The following is a 20,036-nucleotide window of genomic DNA, read 5'->3' as shown; positions in this document are numbered from 1 at the left end:
CATTAGAATTCAAGGAGGGTGAAGCGGCAGGGGAGGCCGAGGGATGGAGGGAGTCGGCCGGAGCGGCGGAGGAAGGCGAGAGATGGATGGATGGATGGATGGATGGATGGATGGCCGAGAGGCGGATTGATGGCGGCTGCCGCTCACCATTGCCGGAGATGGCGAGGTCGTGCGTGCGGAAGCTGTCCTGGATGTGTGGCAGCGCCAGGATGGTGTGAGCCAGGAGGTGGTACTTGGGGCCCCTGATGGCAGAACACAAGAGGCAGGTGACGTCAAGGTCGCTGTCATGTCCACAAAAACACCACTATGAAACAGGAAGTGTTTTTGTAGCTAAAAATGCTCAAAGGTACAGGTTAAAGAAAAAAAAAAAAAAAGAGACTGAAAAAAAAACTTTTCTGCAATCACTCCATTTATGTCCAGTTTTTCAGAAGCTGTACTTTTACTTGAGTTAAGGGGTTGAATCAGTGTTTTTACTTTTACCAGAGTCTTATTTTTAGACAAGCATCCAAAGGTTTATTCCAGCCTGAGGGTTGAACGCATTTTGAAATGCACAAAAACAAAAACAAAAAAATCAAACTTACGCCACTGAGGGGACGGGCAGCAGGAGGGGGGACGCCCCTCCGTTGCTAACTGGGCTGCAGGGTCCAGGCTCCATGGCCGCCCGCAGCTTCTTCCCCGCTGAGCGGCCCAGCGACGAGCTCAGTTTGCTGGCTAGCTTCCTCGGCGTGCTCCCTGCCGAGTAGTCGTCCTCGGAGCAGCAGCTGTACAGTTCAACGCGCAGCTCGAAGCCCGGGCCGGCTTCATTACTGTGGAGCGACACACGGTCATGACATCAGCGTCTATGTCAAAGTGTTTGTCTGTGATTTTCTAGATTCTTTTTCAAGGCCATAAATATCCTGAACTCAGGTGTGCACTGAATTTTCAGATTTTTCAGTTTAACTCCTGGACTCCCTGGACCCATGTGAAGATACTGTGTAACCACTAATATAACATTAATCCACTGTATAAAAAGCCATAATTAACTTTCTATAAATTGTATATATAAGCCTCAAGACTGAACACTTTCCATATTTACTTTTTCTGGAAATTGCACATAGCCTCAGAACTAAACAACCGTTCTATTCTTGCATTATGTTCCCAAACTATTTCCTTTTTTAACACTATTTGCACTGGTATTGGAGTTGCTTCAATCTCATTTTACGTGTCCAGTGACAATAAATGCATTCTATTCTATTCTATTCTATTCTATTCTATTCTATTCTATTTGATTCTATTCTATTCTATTCCAAGTGCAAAGGCCTCAGTTTGGTCATCGAGCAGACTCACAATATGATGGTGTTGTCGAAGCACACGTCGGTGAGCGTCCGGTCCACGATCACCATGTCCGTGTCGAAGATTTCCCCCCCCAGCTGCAGCAGGCAGAACACCGCGCATCGGTGGAGCTCTACGGGAAAATAAATAAATGAATAAATAAATAAACGTAATTATTTCTGCAACGCTCATTAAAAGTCAAGGTTGTAGCCGAGAGTGCTGAGGGAGGCAGGACCACTGGCGTGTCTCCCCCCCCCCCGTTTATAGGAGGCACACATACACACACACACACACACACCAAGTGCCCATGCTTGATCATTCTACGCGAGAGCTCGGACAAATAAAATATGATCGGAAATGCAAAAAAGGGAGAGGCGCTTTGCTCCGACGCCTCCAGGGGCTCCGGTCGTGTCTCTTGCGCTTAATGACCTTGACTAACAGCCTCATTAAGCTTTGTCAGGAGTCGACTACCTGCCTCTCCGGAGTTCATTTGTATGCACAGGTCACGCAGATTAATTCAGCTCAAGTTGCCACCGGAGAGGAAGCGCTGCGGGGCCGTTCTAATGATGTTAACCTGCGTTGACTCCGTCAAGGAAACCAGGAGGAATCGAAAAAAATAAAAGGCTAAAATGTTAAATGATGGCTTTGTTGAGGGCGACGTTCAAGCGGGACCGCGGGCTTGGCCAGGACTTGAAATGTGCAACAGATTTCTGGTGGTTTTCTATTGACCTAGTACAGAGCTGGTGCGCTGATGCTGTTTGCTGCCAGAGCCCAGAGAGCAGGACTGAGCAGTGGGTCTGAGCAGTGGGTCAGGGCTGTTTCTCATGAATGAGAAAAAAAATGACTTCCTGCAAAACACAGCAACATCTGGCAGTGCCAGAACATGTCAGCTCTGGGAGCAGTTCAATGAAAGCTGCAGTGAGTAAACAGTGACTAGAAATCTTTCCTGATATTTGAAATCCTAATATTACCTTGTAGGAAATGTGATGGCAACAAACTAGATGAGGACACAAAAAAATGTGCATCAACTTACTTTAATTTAAACACAAGTACAAGCAATCACTCTTGGGCAGCTATAAAGAAAACTGGACTGCAAATTTTGTATTACAATTTTTTTCAAGGATTTTTATTTCTTTTTGTGTGTTTACAAGCAGCGCTCTGCTTCAAATTAAAGATGAAATCTTGTTGAAATGTGTTGATTTTATTCATCTATTGATTATGTATGTGCTTATATAACCATGCAAGGGGGGGGGGGGCTGAATATGACAAGCTTTGCTTCTTTCAGCCCCTTCTCGAACTTGCACTTTGTCATTTTTGTTTGTTTGTTTGTTTTGCTGCACATATTGGCTGTTGTACTTGTCCTTGTTTGAGACAAATAAAAATCAAATCAAATCAAATCAAATCGCTGGGATATTTCAACAACCGCACAGCAGAGGTGACGCGAACCCCTACCACATCCTCCTGCCATCTTTCCTCCTTAGCCGTGTAGCGCCTCACTCTGCTCTCATTAGAGGCAAATCATTACAAATTCTCACAGGCACAAATAATTAGGAAGCCATTGTCGAAACGCTCACCTCCTTTGTTCTTGAAGTACTCGGTGTCTTTCCACATGAGGGGGATCCTGAGATCTGTGAAGACAGCAGACGTGCAGAAATGTTCATCAGTGACTTGGTTGACTGGGCTGCGTCTTCCTCAACGCGCCGCTTTCAGCCGCTGGCCAGCGTTCAGCCGCTCACTGATGGTGTATGCACAGCACGTTCTGCAACCCAGGGCCAGATCTGCAGGAGGCCCCCCAGTGAACGGGCCATGAAGACAATCTCACAGTCTCATCGGTGCTCATTTTACAACTCTGAAAACAAACAAAATAAGGGCCGTGCCCTGTGTGTGTGTGTGTGTGTGTGTGTGTGTGTGTGTGTGTGTGTGTGTGTGTGTGGGTTGGAGGTTCTCTACACTGCATGGTTTTAAAGCTTCCTGGTGTGATTTCCGCTCTGTCGTTTATCTGCACTAGAGATGGACTCTGTAATCACTCATCGCACCGTCCCACACACGCACACGCACACGCACACACACACGGAGAACAAACCAGTTCTTTGACTTCATGATCTTGACACTTTATGGTTAATTGTCTCCTGTTCAATTAATTTTAGAGCTAAACAGACTCCATCAGAGCCTCTTTCTAATCGCCCTCTATGTATGTGGCAGTTAACTAACCTGACATGACTGATGTAATATTTACTAAATCCTTGGGATTTTTTTTTAATGCTTTTGGAAAGGGGGGGGTGCCTAAGCTTTGAGAAATGAATAGAATAGAACGCCTTTATTAACCTGACATTGGGGAAATTAGCAATGGTATAGTGCAAAAAGATGGAAAATTATATTAATTAAAAAGAAATAAAGAAACAAAAATAAAATATTCATATAGTGAGACAGGAAAAAACAAGATTGGGTTAATCTCTGCTTTTTACATTCAAACAGACAAACCGGATGTTGGCCTCAGGTTTAACCAACAAAAACATTTCATCTTGCCTGAAATGGCCACTTTTCCTTTGCAGGGGAGCCGGTCGTCCATGGACCCCGCGTCCGACGACCTCCGCGTGACCTTCTGCATGACCTGGGCCTCCTTCATCCTCTGCAGCTCCGACATGTAGGCCATGATGCGTGTGCTGCAGGTCTGCAGACTCTTGGCCGCCTCCAGCGCCTGGTCCTTCTGAGAGCAGGCGGCCAGCAGCTTGCAGGCGCCGTCGCGCATCCGGATCTCATGGTCGATCTTCTTCTGGATGTCGCTGTCCTGCAAGGACAGGAGAGAAGAACGCGGGTGAGTGCAAGTGTGGGGATTCTACAGAAGTCGTGCAATTAAGTTTGATGAATGACCTGCATGTGTTCCTTTGGCAAAAAGCCAAAATAACAGACCATGTTCAAAGGTGAGGCAAAGGAAAATGATTGGACAGACCTTCACTTGAATAATCAGATTATTAGTGTCAATGTAGGTTGGTGGCAGCTCAAGTGTTTGTTTTTGGCGCGAGGTGAGCCATGAGTAGCGCATCATGATGTCACTGGAACTCTTTCCAAGGTGATCGGAGCAAAGCAGAAGCATATTCCCCACTGATGAAAGCAAACCTTTTATGTAAATTTAAAAATTGTGCCCAGTGTGCGTACAGCATGCTATGCTAACCCCGTTAGCTGCAGCTCGGCTCTAAGCCACTTCCTGCATTTCTTCTGACAGGGAAGCTAACTGGTCTTGGAAAACCTAATGAAAACTAAACCACCTGAGTAAACTTTCAGGAGGAGGTCGAAAGAAAGGAAAAGCAACATTTTCAGAACATTTTTGAGGACGGCTGAGGTCAACAATTAAAATCAGAGCAGACGATGGGGAGGGAATGACACTGCACGTCTTGTGGAGTAAACTTTCTCGTGGATAATAGGTATGTCTGGGAGAGCACTTAAGTGTGTGTGTGTGTGTGTGTGTGTGTGTGTGTGTGTGTGTGTGTTTAATGGTGTGTGTGAGAGTGGTGCCGCGGACAAGATTCAGACACGTGGCCTTTTGGCCTCTTTGCAGAGGAGTCAGCACCCCTGCTGTGCAGACACTGAGATGTTAAATCATTTAGAGTGCACGTGCGTGCAACGCACACAGGTACACACACACACACACTCTGCAGCCAGCCTGCTTTTGTCTAAAACAGTAAAAAAAATAAAAAAATAAAAAAAAAACACTTAAATGTCAACCGGCTTTTCGTGTTTGAGAAATATGTCTCGCTTGCAAAGTGGGGGAGCAAACAGAGTCAACGTTCGTCACCCCTGAATCGTCTCCGTCTCCGCGGAGGAAAACTTCCTCCACTTTAAACAAATCTCAGTTCCTCTTAACGCAGTACAGAGCCAGGGCCAAGGGGCCGCCGACAGATCCAGGAATCAAACACCGAGCAGGCCGAGGCAGAGCCGCTTCACTTTGGCTCTTGGTGCCTCCCTGGCGCTGACTTCCAATTTGTGTGTTTGCGCAGACAAAGCCAAGGGATCACTGGTTCAGCCGGTGCACGAGGCAGCGCCGGCTCTGTGCTGGGAATGAAAGAACAACCCTACCTGCGGTACATGCACCCTGGGAGCGAACGAGTGCCCTCTCCAGCAATACATTACAAGCACATCCACTTGCTAAATGATCCATCACACTCACACTGTCCCCCAGATAAATGCACCTTCTGCTCCCTCCCTCCATCTCTCCCTCCCTCCCTCCTTCCTCCCCCTCTCTGCCTCTTTCTTATGAATTTTTTATTCTCTTGATTTAAGCTTTTATACTTTCAGCGCTCATTTTCTCCCGCTTCGTCTCGCACTCCTTCCGTTCCACTTCATTGTCCTCGGTCGGCTTTTCTCTCCTCCCCTCCACGCCCTTTCTCTCTCTCTCTCTCTCTCGCTCTCCTACCTGCCTCAGCCCACACTTGAATGCAGATTTTTTTTTTTTAAATAAAGGTCCACATTTGCACGCTGACTGGTGCCTGCAGTGTATGAATTTTAATAAGGGGGAGTTCGAGTTTGATATGAACGGGTATTAAAAGGAACAAATAGCTCATTGCTTTGATGTCACCATGTCATCTGCTCGGTGGTAAAAGCAAATCACACATTAGACCAAACAGAGGAGTTTTTGTGTAATCCAAGCCACCCCCCAAAAAAAGAAAAAAAAAAAAAAGAATTAGAAGCTGTCTGTAATAGTGTGACACCATTACAGTCTCGCTTACACTGCCTCTGAGGCATGACATTAAACTGCCATACGGTTGTAATTCACTGTAGACCCGTAAATTTACAGTTTACACCCAAGCCTGCCCAGATTCATTCATTCATTTTCCATACCCGCTTACTCCCGAGCTCAGGGTCACGGGGGTCTGCTGGAGCCTATCCCAGCTGTCATAGGGCGAAGGCAGGGTGACACCCTGGAGAAGTCGCCAGTTCATCGCAGGGCCACATAGAAACAGACAACCATTCACACTCACATGCACACCTACGGACAATTTAGAATGTTCAATTGACCTCACATGCATGTTTTTGGACTGTGGGAGGAAGCCGGAGAACCCGGAGAGAACCCACGCAGACACAGGGGAGAACATGCAAACTCCACACAGAAAGGTCCCAGGTCCGGGCCCCGGAATCGAACCCACGACCTTCTTGCTGTGAGGCGGCAGCGCTAACCACTGCACCACCGCGTCGCCGCCTGCCCAGATTCGTACAATAAAAAAAAATAGCAACTGATTCACTGCTCGGTCACAGACAGTAACAGACGGAACGAGTTTCAATGCTAGTGTTAACAGAAAAGAGGCTCTTCATCGCCATGCCAGTGCCAAAAAAATAATATTTTTGCTAAGTCTTCATCAAGTCTTAGAACAGACAGACAGCTCTGTGAAGGAGAATCAGGCAAGGCAAATTAATCGGACTTGATTGAGGCTCGCGTGAGGGTGATTTACACACAACTAACGTTGAAATAAACCTTTTAAATAAACACTTGGACAGGATTTTAAGAGCAGTTGGTGACTCGTGTCGGAGGCCAAAGTGACTGCAACAGTGTAAAAATAGACGTGGGTTAACCACGAGATGTCTGGATGCTTTAAGTGAGGGGCTACGCTTTATTTGAAACACTGATGTGGCTAATTTGTGATTTTTAAAAGTGAATTGAAGTTGCCTTTTATTCATGGAAATATTTAGGTGAGGAAAAAGATTCAAACTCAGACCTTGGAGCATTGACTTGACTGGAGCAGCATATCACAATGCATCAAGAACAACTTTAATCTTTGATAAAAAAAACAAACATTTGTTTCACTCTTTCAGTAACTTTTATCCACTTTCAAAACTTTTTCCATTCTTATGTCAGGCATCATAAATAAATGAATGAATGCTAACAAATGCATACCAAGGGAAGGAGGACTCGGGATGTGAGAAAAGGCAGAACCCAGTCTGAAGACCCCTGACAATACAGGCACCAGGCACTGTGCCTCGCCAAGCACTCGGCTGCAGGCGGCCAGCCAGAGTTTCTGCCACAGTACTACGTCCTGTATATTTAGCAGCAAAATTAACAGGCTTTTCCTTCTGGGGATCTCAGAATAGCAGACAAGCAGCCTAGATCGGACTCTAATCCACGTGTGTCGCTGCGCGTCTCGCCAACCGAGTGGAGCAAAGTGACAGTAACACCGGGAGATTGAGATGTAAGAGATAAAGCCGTCGGACAACAGAGGGCTTACATGCTACAACAAGCAGGGCCCCGTGTCTGGAGCCAACGATAAGTCCGCTGCTGAAAGCTCTCTCACATACAGACGCGCGCTTTGTCGCAGCGAATCCTCGCACGAAGGTCTTGACGGTGGCAGGTGTCGGGCCGGCGGGCAGAGACAGCCTCCTAGCAACGACAGGGACGCAAAGCATGCTGGGGATCGAGCGGGGACGCAGAGGTTGACGTGAATCTGTCAAGGAAGTCAGATGGAAACCAAGTTTTCCACTGGCTGAATAAAAAAATAGAGTTAAATAGAAATAAATAGAAAGGAAAATAAAGTGGAAACATTTTTGAACTGAAAATTTGTTCAACATTGTAATGTTTTTCTTTTTGTCTTCTCACTTTATATTGTATTCGGACCTGCCACACATGCTCAAATAATGTGTTTACGAGTTGAATGTGTGCTGCAGCCACCTCCATCTGACCCGTACTGTGCTAATGCATTCAACACTTCCTCATGTGACTTCTGAGTCGTGACCCAGAAGTCCAAAAGGATCAGTTAAAAAACAGAAAATCAACTGAATAAAGACGTATTTAGAATCAGAAATTTAGATTAACAAGAAGTTTCAAAATATGGAGTGCTGCTAGACGTGCTACCCCGTGAGGCACTGCCAACTGTAATACTACAGCCCAACAAGAAAAGTATTGGACCAGGTACTGCCACCACATTTTAGACAAAGTTAGATAATAAAATAAAACATATTCCTTCTCAGTCTTGTGTTCTAGGACAAAGAGAGAAGAGCCGGGCCTGCTTGTAAAGACGACGTGAGAAGACGAGCTGGGAGTCGGGCGAGGTGTGAAAACACTTGGCCCCAGCAAAAGGTGCTGGACTTGCGAGAGGAGACGGATGGGGGGTGGGGTGGGGGGTGGGGGGGCACACGTAAAGCGTCGGCAGAAAGGCGGAGACAAGCAGGAAATGACAACCAGGCAAAAAAAAAAAAAAGAAAGCGTGTTGGATTCTAAGGTAAAGAAACATGAGGCTCTGCTGATTAGCAAGCATGAAGATAAGTGGGAGATAAAAGTGTCCGTCAGAGAGCTTGAAGACTGCCTCTTTGTAACATGACAGCTGCCCTAATGGCAAAAGACAGCAAACTTCACCGCCAATACAGGCCGTTAGGTCTGAGAGAAGGTGGTGGCAGGATTCAAATGCTGCAGCAAAGATGATTCATTTTTCATGGTGAATCAAACAGGACGAGCTGGCAGCTGATTGCAGGGCTGGTTCTTTTATTCTGGTCCACGGATCGGAAATCAACATAACATCAATGTGTGTGTGTGCAAGAGAGAAAATGAAAATACTTAACACATAAAAAAAATAATGCATACAAAATGCATTAGAAATATTTGACACATGCATATGTTTTTAGAATAAATTGGGTAAAGAAATAATGCTTTCTAAATAACAATGAGCCTATTAAATCTCTGCAACACACAAACGCACACAGACGCACACGCACACAATATACATATTGCCAACCTAACCTTTCAGCAGGTAATTTGATGCCTCAGTTGCTACCAGATGGCTAACATCCCCTCTTTCACCTCTCTGCACCCGTCTGCTGGCTTTGTGTGTGTTGATCCTCACTTGTTTGTATGTGTACGCGGGTGTGAACTCAAAGACAACCACACACACACAAATACACACACGGGCATCCTGGATGAGGATTTGACGCGGCTGCAGATGGCGTTTAATGGTTTGTTTACTCTGTGTTGTTCCGCATGAGTTAGAGGCTTTCCTTTTAAGATTGCCGGCCCCTTGACCTCTGACCTTTATCCCTCCAGCAGACCAGACGGCTGCTGTTACAGTACGGGTTAAATCCCCGGGATTAGGTTGAGCAAACAAAGGTGATAAAATTTTTTTAAAGGGTTTAAAAAGAGTTGACATGTGTGACGCAAGTGACTCAGATTGTTACAATGGATGTGCGACAGTCGGATTAAAAACACCTGAATTTGCTCTCTATCAATGCACATTTCTTTGTGTTGGATTGACAATTACATCACGTCATCATTTCATCAGCGGATCTGTTCTACACAATGGCAAATCTGAGAGTAGGAAAAGCGCACGGAGAGTAGGGATGCAAATTCACTCATTATTAGTTGATGGACCTTATCAATCGACTAACGGTTCATTGATAAGCGGCGATTTTTCCCGAGAACCGAAATTTCACAATGAAAAATGTGTAAGGAACAAATTGTTTGACCCTTAAATAATGTTGAGGGTCCAATGTGACCCATTTTTACATTGGAGAGCAGTAAAAACACCCTAGACATTTTCCACCTCCTTTTATTTTGTTAACTTTTAACTAAGTAACTTGTTCTAGGCATACTGGTGTACACCGCGCCATTTAACAAACACTGTAAAAATGTTCAATTAATTGCGATTCATTTAAATTCTACAATTAATCGATAATCTATTAATCGTTAACATCCCAAATGGAGAGGGAATTACACAGTAATTATGTGTGCGTGTGTGTGTGTGTGGTTCCAGTGCGGAGCCTGAGATGGACAAAAAGTAAAAACGGGTATCGCTCACTAATTTCTTCTGTACACGCGCACACCCACAGCGCTAACAGTCCGAGGCGCGACCTGTCAATCTCACGGCTCGCGGACAAGAACGCCGACCTGAATGCGTTCGGCCTCCGTTCCGTAAACAGGGCACAACTGAGAATTGCACATTCCTGACCGCTCCCATCAATCGGGACTGGACTGGCCGAGCTGCCGAGCTGCCAGCCACAACTATGCGCCTACACCCACATCTTCCGCCACTTCTCGCACGGCTGGGGGGGGGGGGGGGGGGGGGCGGCGGCGCAGAGGAGGGCGGTGGGAACGTGAGAAAGAGTGAGACACAAATAAAGAGTCTCGGGCTAATTGGCCAAGAGGAGACGAGACGGACGCGGCGTCCTGCAGGGGGAGCTGGAGGGGCGACGGTGGCGAACCCCAGGGGGAGGGGGGGGGGGGGAGGGGGGAACAGCCACTGTCACTAACGCACAACACATGTGGCAGGACGCGACTTAGCGCAGCGACTTAGGGACAGACAGCAGACAGTGAAGTCACACACGGCACGAAAAAAAAAACCAAACAAACAAAAGGCCCAATTCAGCGCACAACACACAACGGCGCAGTGTCTGCGACTCCAGCTGTTGCTGGGGAAACTGGGGCGCAGCCGCCACGACCGGAGGGCCGCTGGCCGGGAGCGGGAGGCTCCTCTGGAGACGCCCGCCCTTTATGGAGCTGGCGACAAAGCGGAGCGAGTCTGGTCCCTGCCAGGAAACACCTCACTAACACGCACACGTGCACGCGCAGACACACACACGCACACCACACACATTAAACAGGCGAAAACTTGCTCCGTGACTGCGATAATCCACGATACATTTTCGCTCTCTGTCTTCATCACTGGTTGCCGCACGACTAGAGGAAAGTCTGACATCCAACACACACACACACACACACACACACACACACACACACACACACACACACACACACACACACACACACACACACACACCACTGAGGCTAGCAGAATGCGCCTTTGTCTCAGCGTTGAGGTGCCAACATGATGTCACTGTTGGGCCGCTAATATAATTTAAAAAAAAAAACAAACAAATAAATAAATAAATAAATGAACCCTCCCCCCCTTCGCCGCCAGCAGACAGCTCATGCGTTCCACGACTTGCTGACAGCAGACACTGCGTGCTGCTCCTGAATCATGGGAAAACGGGCGAGCGTGCGAACCAAACAGCGCTGCTGCAGCAGGTCTACAGAACGGAGTGGGTGGAGCCCCGCCAGACCCCGCCTCCCGATAGAGAGAGAAAGAGAGAGAGAGAGAGAGAGAGGGAGAGAGAGAGAGAGAGGGAAGGCCGCTCAATTTGCATGTGCCTGCATGTTCGATCACCTCTGAAGAAGAGTGAAAATGAGGCAAAGTGCGACGCAAACAAAACCGCGCAAGTGAACCGAGGCGTATTTTGCTACACACAAGCGTGTGTGTGTGTGCGTGTGTGAGCATTTCCTCTTAGAAGCTCATTTATCTTTTTGGCCACCAGCCCAAGGCCGAGTGAATTTCAGCCTATAAAGCATATTGTGTAGAGCCACCGAGAGCTAAGAGTCTGCCAAGCGGCGATCACTTTAGTAATTCATGGGGCCACGCTAAATCCTGACGGCTCGCTCGCTCTCTCGCTCTCTCGCTCCCTCGCTCGCAGCCGTGCACACTCAGCCTAATACACCGCATTATCATACGGCGGCTCAGCCGCGGCTGGCGGCGGGAGCAAACACCCGGCGGCATGGCAAGGCAGCGTTCTAGGTGGTAATGACAGGAACCGTACGAGCACCTGCACTTAGTACATTAACTCCACGCAGCGTGTGTGTGGTCTCGCCACTGTATAACCAGCGGTGGATGTTTATGAAAGGCTGCGAACGCGTTCCAGACCAGGCTCGTAAATAACTGAGGTTTTCTTTTTCCGAAAACGGGGAATACGCTCAGGTCGTTTATTATCTGCAGCAGCAAAAAAAACACTGATAATAGCAGGAACCCCGGTTGCCTGACAGAGCGACAACACGGGGTTGGGAAGAAATGGCTGAGGAAGTCAAACAAGAGGGGCGACTGTATCGCAGGGCTGCTTCTGGCACAGTCTTGCGTCGTTTCCCAGTTTCCAAAGCTGGTGAACCGGCAACTCACGTTGTGACAGAGGAGATTGGGAAATGAGTGGAGGGCCTTTCTTCATGCTAGCGAACGGCAACGCGGAGACGCTAATTAGCATCAGCGGCACGGTGGACTGAGCGGGGGCTGCGAGAAACAATTGTTGAATTAGAAAACGCACACACACACGCACACACGGCAACACTTTAAACATGAGAGACCTTTACTGGCACAGTTTGTCTTGGCCCGAAGCGAAGCTAACGACTATTGTACAAGTTGATCGCGTTAATAACTCATTAGCCAGCTTTTGCCCGTGAGCCAAAAGCCCAGGGAGAAAAAAAAGAGAGGGTTGAGAAATGTAGCCGGTATGAAACAAGTCCGTAAGCCCCTGATTAAAGAGCGCTCTGATCTTTCTGAGCCGGAGCAGACCGGGGGAAAAAAAGGGGGAATGTAATCACATTAAAAGAGGCGACGGCGCGATATCGTAATCAAAACAGCACGGGAAGTTCACACATCACAGCCTGCCTTTTTCTTTTTTTCTCCCTCAAGGGCCGTAGCATGAGGTGATAGTCTGTGAAAAAAGAAGAGAAAAGTTCTCTGCGAGCGAGACTCATCTCTTTGAAATCACAATTTGACTCCCTCGGAGCCTCGGCGTGTTTGTCGCCAGCGTCGGGATGAGTGACAGCTCTCGGCCATCGCCCCCTGGCCCGGGTGACTGCGGGGGAGGAGGAGGACAAGACTGACAGACTTTGCAATTAGATGTGTGCCATGTGTCCATCTGAACATTTTCAAGCGCTGCTCGCAGCTTTGGCCTTGCGCCAAGGCTTTGATCAAAGCAAACTGTGTTCAACCTGAGTCTCTCTTTCCTCCATCTCAAGTGTCACATAACGACTGAAATGCCCTTTTTTTTTTTTTTTTTCTGTGCGTGACGCACCTCTTTCTCGTTGCCCTTGCTTGCACTGAGAGCTCATTGATCAGGCAGTAAAAGTGAAAAATGTCCAGATCATGAGGCGCAGAGGGGCGACGTTACATCATCGGCTAGTCAATGGAACGTGATCGCGGTCGACGGACGGCAAATGATGAACAGCTAAAGAGCAGGAGGGTGGGTGGGGTCAGAGGGCAGGGGGTCACAGCGCCACACCACAACCCCCCCCCCCCCCCCCACTGGGCCATTAAGTCCCTCTTCTTCCTCCGAGCTCACCGGGAGGCATCCCATCATCTCGGCGCCACAATGCCATCCCAACGCTCGCTGGGTGACAACGTCACGGATTGGCTAATTTCTCAATAGCTGACTTTTGGAGGGAAGCAAGCCCAACACCCTCGCCAAACTGTTGCAACACCCTGACACAGTTCCAGCGACACACATTCATTTCACACAATGCCGGGCTCAGTAATCCGTGTCTGAATCAGGATGAGGAAATCGGGGCTAATTAGCTCAGCCAGTCTTACTGGTGCGCTTTAAGCCTGCCAAACACTCTTTCCCGTGGCCTTTTACCTCTCGCTTCCCAGGCGGCCGCGCAGACACAGGCGGGAGGAGGGCAGATAAGTGCAGCAGTGACTCCGGGGCTAAGGCCCTCTTAATGTGGATCAGTCCAAAAATTCCTGTCCGAGTTGGCCGTCCACGTTCAGGCAAGAGCAGCCTGAATCCCAGTCAAGCGAAGGGCCAAGACTGTTCAAGAATGGACAGTGTCAGGAAGGTTATTTTACTGCTCCCGCTCGAGTCAAAGCCTCAGAGCCCAAATATTCTATGGCTGCGTTCAGACTGCAGGCGAATCTGATTCAAATCGGATTCCTTCTCAAGTCCGATTTTTAGAGCCGACTGTCCACACTGTTTTTAGCAAGTGTCCAAATGGGATCCGGCTCTGTTCAGACTGGGCCGCATTGTTGACCCATCCGACAGGTTGCTGTAGCAACGATGTCGGAGCGGAGGCGTCGTCCAGCGTAGCGTGTGACGTCATGAAACTGCGAGAGCAGCACTAGTTGCAATACGAACCCTGGAGCTTGGCTTGAATGGAGCTACAGTATCTCCCCACAGATTGATGAGCCAATGAGTTTCCTCCTCTGACCAGGGACTGCTGTTTTCTGCTTCTTCTGTCCGCTCCATTACGTTAACAGCTCCGCACCTCCGATGGCGCTCAATGGTCTGGCGCATTGGGTCTGGCGTCGTGTAGAGTGACGTCACGGACAGTCAGAACCCATCGTGTTTGGAGCAACTTGAAACTACCTCCCACAGATTCTTGACTGTTCAGACTACAGAAGAGCCATCCAGTTTTAATCTGGATGGGCTAAAAATCGCACTTTGGCTGGCAATCTGAACTAAGTCAAACGTGTTTGATATTTGCATGTCCACAAAAGGCGGTGGAAGGTCCTGCAACACCCAGCGAGAAAAAGAAGACATACTCAGTTTTGAATGAGAAATGGCAGCCATGTGGTCTCGTGTTGTGGGTGAACCCTTAAGTGTGAGTCCAAAATAATACTGATAAAAAAACATTTCAAACTGACCTTATCTCTGGGCGCTTTTAACATTTCTCTCCTTTTTATGTAAGGACAACAGATGGAAACCAGCCCTTTGCTAAATCTAATTCTGATAATTAAATTAACTACACTGAACATTCAAAAACAGTTCAGGCTCCATAATCATTTCATGTGGCAGTCAGCATAATTTGCATTTACAGCTTATCATGCAGGAGATGTCACTTTCCATTTTATTTATATCTGTGACTGACAGCTGCAGCTTGGCCAAGTATTTATACCCCGTAACCGCACAGATGGTCCCCCCTCTCTGCATTTTTTCTTCCATCTTCTATCTGTCCTCCACTCCTCTGGAACACACCAACATTCAATGAGGCTTATCACACGCAGGCATAAAGAGAATCGGACCGCACCGGCCCTTGTTTGGAGAAATGCTGCTACGTTTCAGTCAATGTAAATGCAAATGATTCCATTTCTGATAGCAGCTCGAACCAAATCCAGTTTCAAGCCAGGGGCACTGCAGCGGAGGCTGCTTTTAGCACCCTCTATTATTCATCACCGTTGCACTGTTTCCTTTGTGTGTGTACATATGAAATCACATGCGGCGCACCAACGTGAGGCCTGCTGAAGGGGGTGGCGTGGGGGGGCGCTTCGGTCCGACCTGACACTGCGCAGAGAAGGAAAGCCGCGGCCGGTCGCTGGAAAAGCTTGCGCACGTACATCTGCATCTTCTAATCAGCAGGATGCAGAAGAGTAATGAAGTGAATGTGCTTCATTACAATATTCATGAAGCCGTAGGACATCCGAGCAGAGTTCAAGCAGAGGCAGATATCAATACATTGAACCTCGGCCCTGAGCCTTTCGGCCCAAGTGGAGGGTAACGAGGCAAATGGGAGCGAGGTGAAATACGCCTCTCCAAAGACAGAGCTGAAATCAACGCAGCCTGATGCATTGGAGAGAATGCCACATGCGCCATCTTGCTGCATTTCACACGGTTATTTGTCAAACAGATCGCAGCTCATAAGCAATGCATTGAGTTGCATTCTGTTGGTCTGATTCAACACAGGCAGATCAGATTAACCAACACTGAAAAGATTTTGTCACCATTCCCCATCTGTCTTTGATTGATAAAGTGTTTTCTGACGAATCCATGCAAGATGCACTGCTCGCTCTTCACGTGAGCGACAACTCGCATTTTGTTTTTTTCGTTCATTCACGGATGCTTTGAATCAGGAGTTTCCTACGATACTAGACGACAAAGAGGAAGAAGACGATGAAGAAGCTTCATGGTGTTGAGGTATTCTAACAGCCTGCTGGCGCAATTCGTTTCTTTGTGGTAGATTAATGACCATCACATTACTGTCACATGAGACACGGCAGATAATATTCAATCTGTCTCAGAGACCGTCACTTTGGCTCCACCCTGGTGCCACTCTAAAGCACTTACAGCCCGCTCTGGTTACTAATGGTCCACGTTAACCCCTAGAGTATCTGCATGCATACGTTATGTGTGTATGTATGTATGTATGTGTGCCTCTGTACGTGCAAAAGCACGTGTGTGGGTTCGGGGAGAAATTGAGGGGGGTTAGGCAGGTTAGATTGGGAGGCAAATAGAACAAAAGGGCACGCGATTCAATTAATTGCATGTGTGCATGTGTGCATGTGTGTGTGTGCATGTGCACGTTATCGCTGCTCTCCAGAATGCGTCGACACGGAGAAAATATCTGAACTTTTAAACCTTCATAAACTGCAATCAACTACCACGGCGGAAACACAAAGAGAAGGCAGCCTGGACCAGAGAAACATAAGGAGCGCACTAGAATTAACTTCAAATGCCTCATTATAGCTCAAGTCAAAGAAAAGCCCATCTGTTTTTCCTGATTCCCTCTCGGCGGTCGGGGGCCATTCGAGAGAGAAGGCAACTGGGACGGAAAAGCACAAACGAGACACAATGAGCCCATTTACGCGCGAAGTCAAGTAGCAAATAGTTGTGCAAGTATTTCCAAACACCAGACCCAAAGTAGCAAATGAATCTTTAACAAGTGGAAGACTCAAGAAAAGCAGTGGCGGACGCTGGACGTTGAGAAGAAAGGAGCAGAACTTGGCTTTTAAAAATGGGAGCAAATGTCGCCTGGCAGCTGATAGTAAAAGTAAAAGAAGACGGAGGTCTTCCAATTTCACCCATTATTGGCCGAGACAGTCTAAAAATATTTGAGGCGTCTCCTATTGGTAGAGTTTTTCCATGCAGGTCGGAGGTCAGTCATTCAACCGGAGGGTATTTATGGAGGCTGAAGTTGAGTCATCTACAAAAAGACACACGCACACACACACACACACACACATACAAATAAACACACGGCAAGACTTGTGAGCAGCGATAAACTGACTTCCTCTCGCATTCTGTAGTTTGGCCTCGGGCCACTGCCTCTTGTCTACCGCCTTGCAGTTCTCTGTGAGGCGTCATGTGAGCAGCATGACGTATGCGCACACACACGTCGGCATCTTTGATATCATTAGAATTATTATTGATTACTTGCAGGCCACTCTGGCATTTCATCTGTGGACCACTAGAGCGGGTTATGAGCTAGTCTGGGGGGACGGCCCATTATTTTCGATCTACACAACACCAACAGGCCTGTGTGTGTGTGTGTGTGTGTGTGTGTGTGTGTGTGTGCGTGTGTGTCTGCTTGCTTGGGTGTGCACGAATATGTGCTGCTGCTTCCACGGCAATTAAACAAACTTGGTTGAGATCCTGGTTTTGCAAAGACAGACAGACAGACATGCAGACATGCAGACAGACAGACATGCAGACAGCAGGTGATCTTTGCCAATCAAAACGTTGCTGTACAAATGACTGTCAGCTCAGCAGGGGCTTCTGCAAACGCACTTGACAGACAGACTGACAGATTGGGAGACAGGTACGACTGTTATCCACTCCAGCGCTGCGTGAGCTGCTTGTCTGATCAAACCGTCTGCTTGAACCTCAACTCGTCCACCGTCTTCCTTCCTTCTCAGGTCTGTCCTTCCACTTAATCCGCCCGCCCATCACTCTTTCCCCTCATCCAGCCGGACCAACGGGCCACAACATGCAGTGAATACAAAAAGCCGAGCCATGTACGAGTCTTGCACCCCGTGCGTTCTACTTCTTTTTGTTATTATTGTTATCATCATCTCTGAGGCAGGAAGTCCACACAAAGCTTGGCTCCAAACTGCACGTTTGGGTCAAGCAGTTGAGCCTAAAATGAGCATCTAAAAATACAATGCCACAGGGCCCAGGAAATTTCTGCTATGGCCTGCTAGTCCAATGTTTTTTTGTTGTTTTTTTCAATTGCTTTGTGCGATAGGCAGAAAGCCCACACTTTGTGTAAGAGTTTTACCCACTTGTTATTGTGTTTTGTTTTTTTCTTAGGACAAGAATGAAATCTAGCAACCATGCCAACTCTGGCATATTTCTATTGATGCTTTTTGCTGAGATGTTGATAAATGTGCATTGCCCCAATCAAATAAACAAATCAAGTGAAAAGTAAAGGACAAGTGCACTATAAAACATTTTTATGAAAGAGACAATTTGAAGGCCTCTGCTTTAGCAGGCAATCCCCTCCCCCCAGTTTTTTTTTTTTGGCTTACGCAGTCCAAATCAGACCCTCTCCCTGCACAGCTGTTGCCTGCACGTGCTGTATATAGTGTGTAGGGAGAGGCATGCCGCTCAGCCCCAGCAGCTGCCTCTTGGGGGGAAAAGCAACGGTGAGGAAACAGAATGACCTCTGCAGCAGCAGCAGCAGCAGCAGAGAGAAGAGCCAGAGAGAGAGGCCTCCATTAGAAGAATCCCAGACCGCACCTGCGTGCACGTGACTGCGGAGGCGCCGACAGCGTGGCGAGATTGGAGGGGACAGAGCGACACGATCTGAGGAGACATTGGGGGGGGATCTCGATAGGCAGAGAGAGCTGAGTGGACGGACAGAGAATTGACTGCGAAGAGCTCCTCCGCAGTGAGTGGTTATTGATTAGAGGACGAGGAAGGCCAAAGGATTGCATGGCTGGGCCGTTGATGCAGATAGGACGCCGCGAACCATCCAACCACTCACCCGCCCCGTTGTTTAATTGCAAGCTCGGTGAGAGGAAATTCATTTAACGCAGAAGGACTGTTTAACACAGTGAAACTGAGAATGACGACACCGAGGAGCAGCACCAAAACGACCTTTTCATTACTAATGGTTTGAGACGGCTGAGGGACCTTGGAACAGCAGTAGGGAAAGAAAAAAAAAACACGACATGCTTACCGCTCTCTGGTCATGGTACGCACACATGCACGCGCGGCGAGACAAGTGCACGGAGGAGGCGAAGGCGGTATTCCAGGAATGGAAAGATCACGTCTGTCCTGCTGCCTCAGTCTCTCGCTGACGCTGATTCAGGTGACCTTTTACATCAACAGGAGTCTAAAATTCTCAAACGCAAACCCTCCGGAAGTGGGCTGTCATTACACAAAAGCGAAGGCAATCAACCCGCAGCAGCCAGCCAGGGTCTCTGGTTCATCTGTGCGTGGATAGTATTTCCATGGTTAAAAAAAAAAGAAAAAGAAACAATGATTACAGGAAGTGGTCCGAGCTACCGCCGGTGTCACTGAACTACAATGGCCGCCCTGTCACACACACACACACACACACACACACTCCACTCCGGGGGGGAGGGGAGGGGGGTGTTGAAGAGACTTGTTCTTGCTGGGACCAGCTTTCCTTTATAGCAGCTAAATGCGGAGGAAGCATGGCAAGCTGCATCCTGGAATGGAAATGTGGATGGTGCTGAACGTGTCTCCGCAATGCTGTGCAGCTGCGCCGATAAGCTCCATGTGAAAACCAGAAAATTGTGTCCTTTTTACAACAGTAATTTCAATGTGAGCGTAGCTTGTCACGCGGCCAGCTCAGGCCATTTAGGGAAAGATTATTCACCAGAGTGGGGCGGGTAGGGGAGGGGTGGGGAGTGGAGGAGGTAAGTCACTATTACAGTAATATCCCACAGTTGTCGCAGTGTTCCAGCTCAGAAAGGCTGGGTCATATGTCACAGTGCAGCCAGACACCATGGGAAGAATGAAGAATTGGACCTCTCTCCTCCCCCCTTCTAATATAAACACAAGAACCAGTGAGAATGCAACAAAATCATTAAACTTTGGCATCATGTCTATAAATAACGCCATCAATGTCTATTTTAGGAGAGTAAATAAGGATTATCTATGCAGGTCAATTCGGAACTTGCCCATGTGGGTAGTCAAACAAAGCTTCATTGTTTGTTTTGTTTTGTTTTTGTTTTTTGTTTTTTTAGCAACAACTGCTGTTATTAACACCAGTTATTGCTGTGTCAACGAGACAATGGGGACCATAT

General features: G+C 47.8%; 1 protein-coding gene and 1 long non-coding RNA gene across 6 annotated transcripts in view; one reads left to right on the top strand and one right to left on the bottom strand.

Moving 5' to 3' along the window:
- Positions 1-20,036, top strand: part of LOC142896955 (uncharacterized) — a 525,186-nt gene that overhangs the window by 179,171 nt on the left and 325,979 nt on the right. The gene's annotated exons all lie outside the window — the stretch shown is intronic.
- rtkna (rhotekin a) overlaps positions 1-20,036 on the bottom strand; it is a 65,899-nt gene that overhangs the window by 6,101 nt on the left and 39,762 nt on the right. For 4 of the 5 annotated variants that reach the window (XM_076039071.1, XM_076039067.1, XM_076039068.1 and 1 more), the window contains exons 2-6: positions 3,838-4,099; positions 2,886-2,939; positions 1,327-1,444; positions 582-806; positions 148-242 (exon numbers count right to left, since the gene is read on the bottom strand). In XM_076039071.1, coding sequence (XP_075895186.1) covers positions 148-242; positions 582-806; positions 1,327-1,444; positions 2,886-2,939; positions 3,838-4,099 — 754 coding nt within the window. Of the gene's footprint in view, positions 1-147; positions 243-581; positions 807-1,326; positions 1,445-2,885; positions 2,940-3,837; positions 4,100-18,940; positions 19,089-20,036 lie in introns of those variants that run through there. The other variant, XM_076039069.1, reaches the window with a different exon arrangement.

Source organism: Nelusetta ayraudi, unplaced genomic scaffold (assembly GCF_046127955.1).
Source record: "Nelusetta ayraudi isolate G7.1 ecotype Tasmania unplaced genomic scaffold, CSIRO-AGI_Nayr_v1 ptg000058l, whole genome shotgun sequence".
NCBI lineage: Eukaryota > Metazoa > Chordata > Actinopteri > Tetraodontiformes > Monacanthidae > Nelusetta > Nelusetta ayraudi.
The sequence above is the reverse complement of the archived record's forward strand: the minus strand, read 5'-3'. Positions and strand labels throughout refer to the sequence as shown.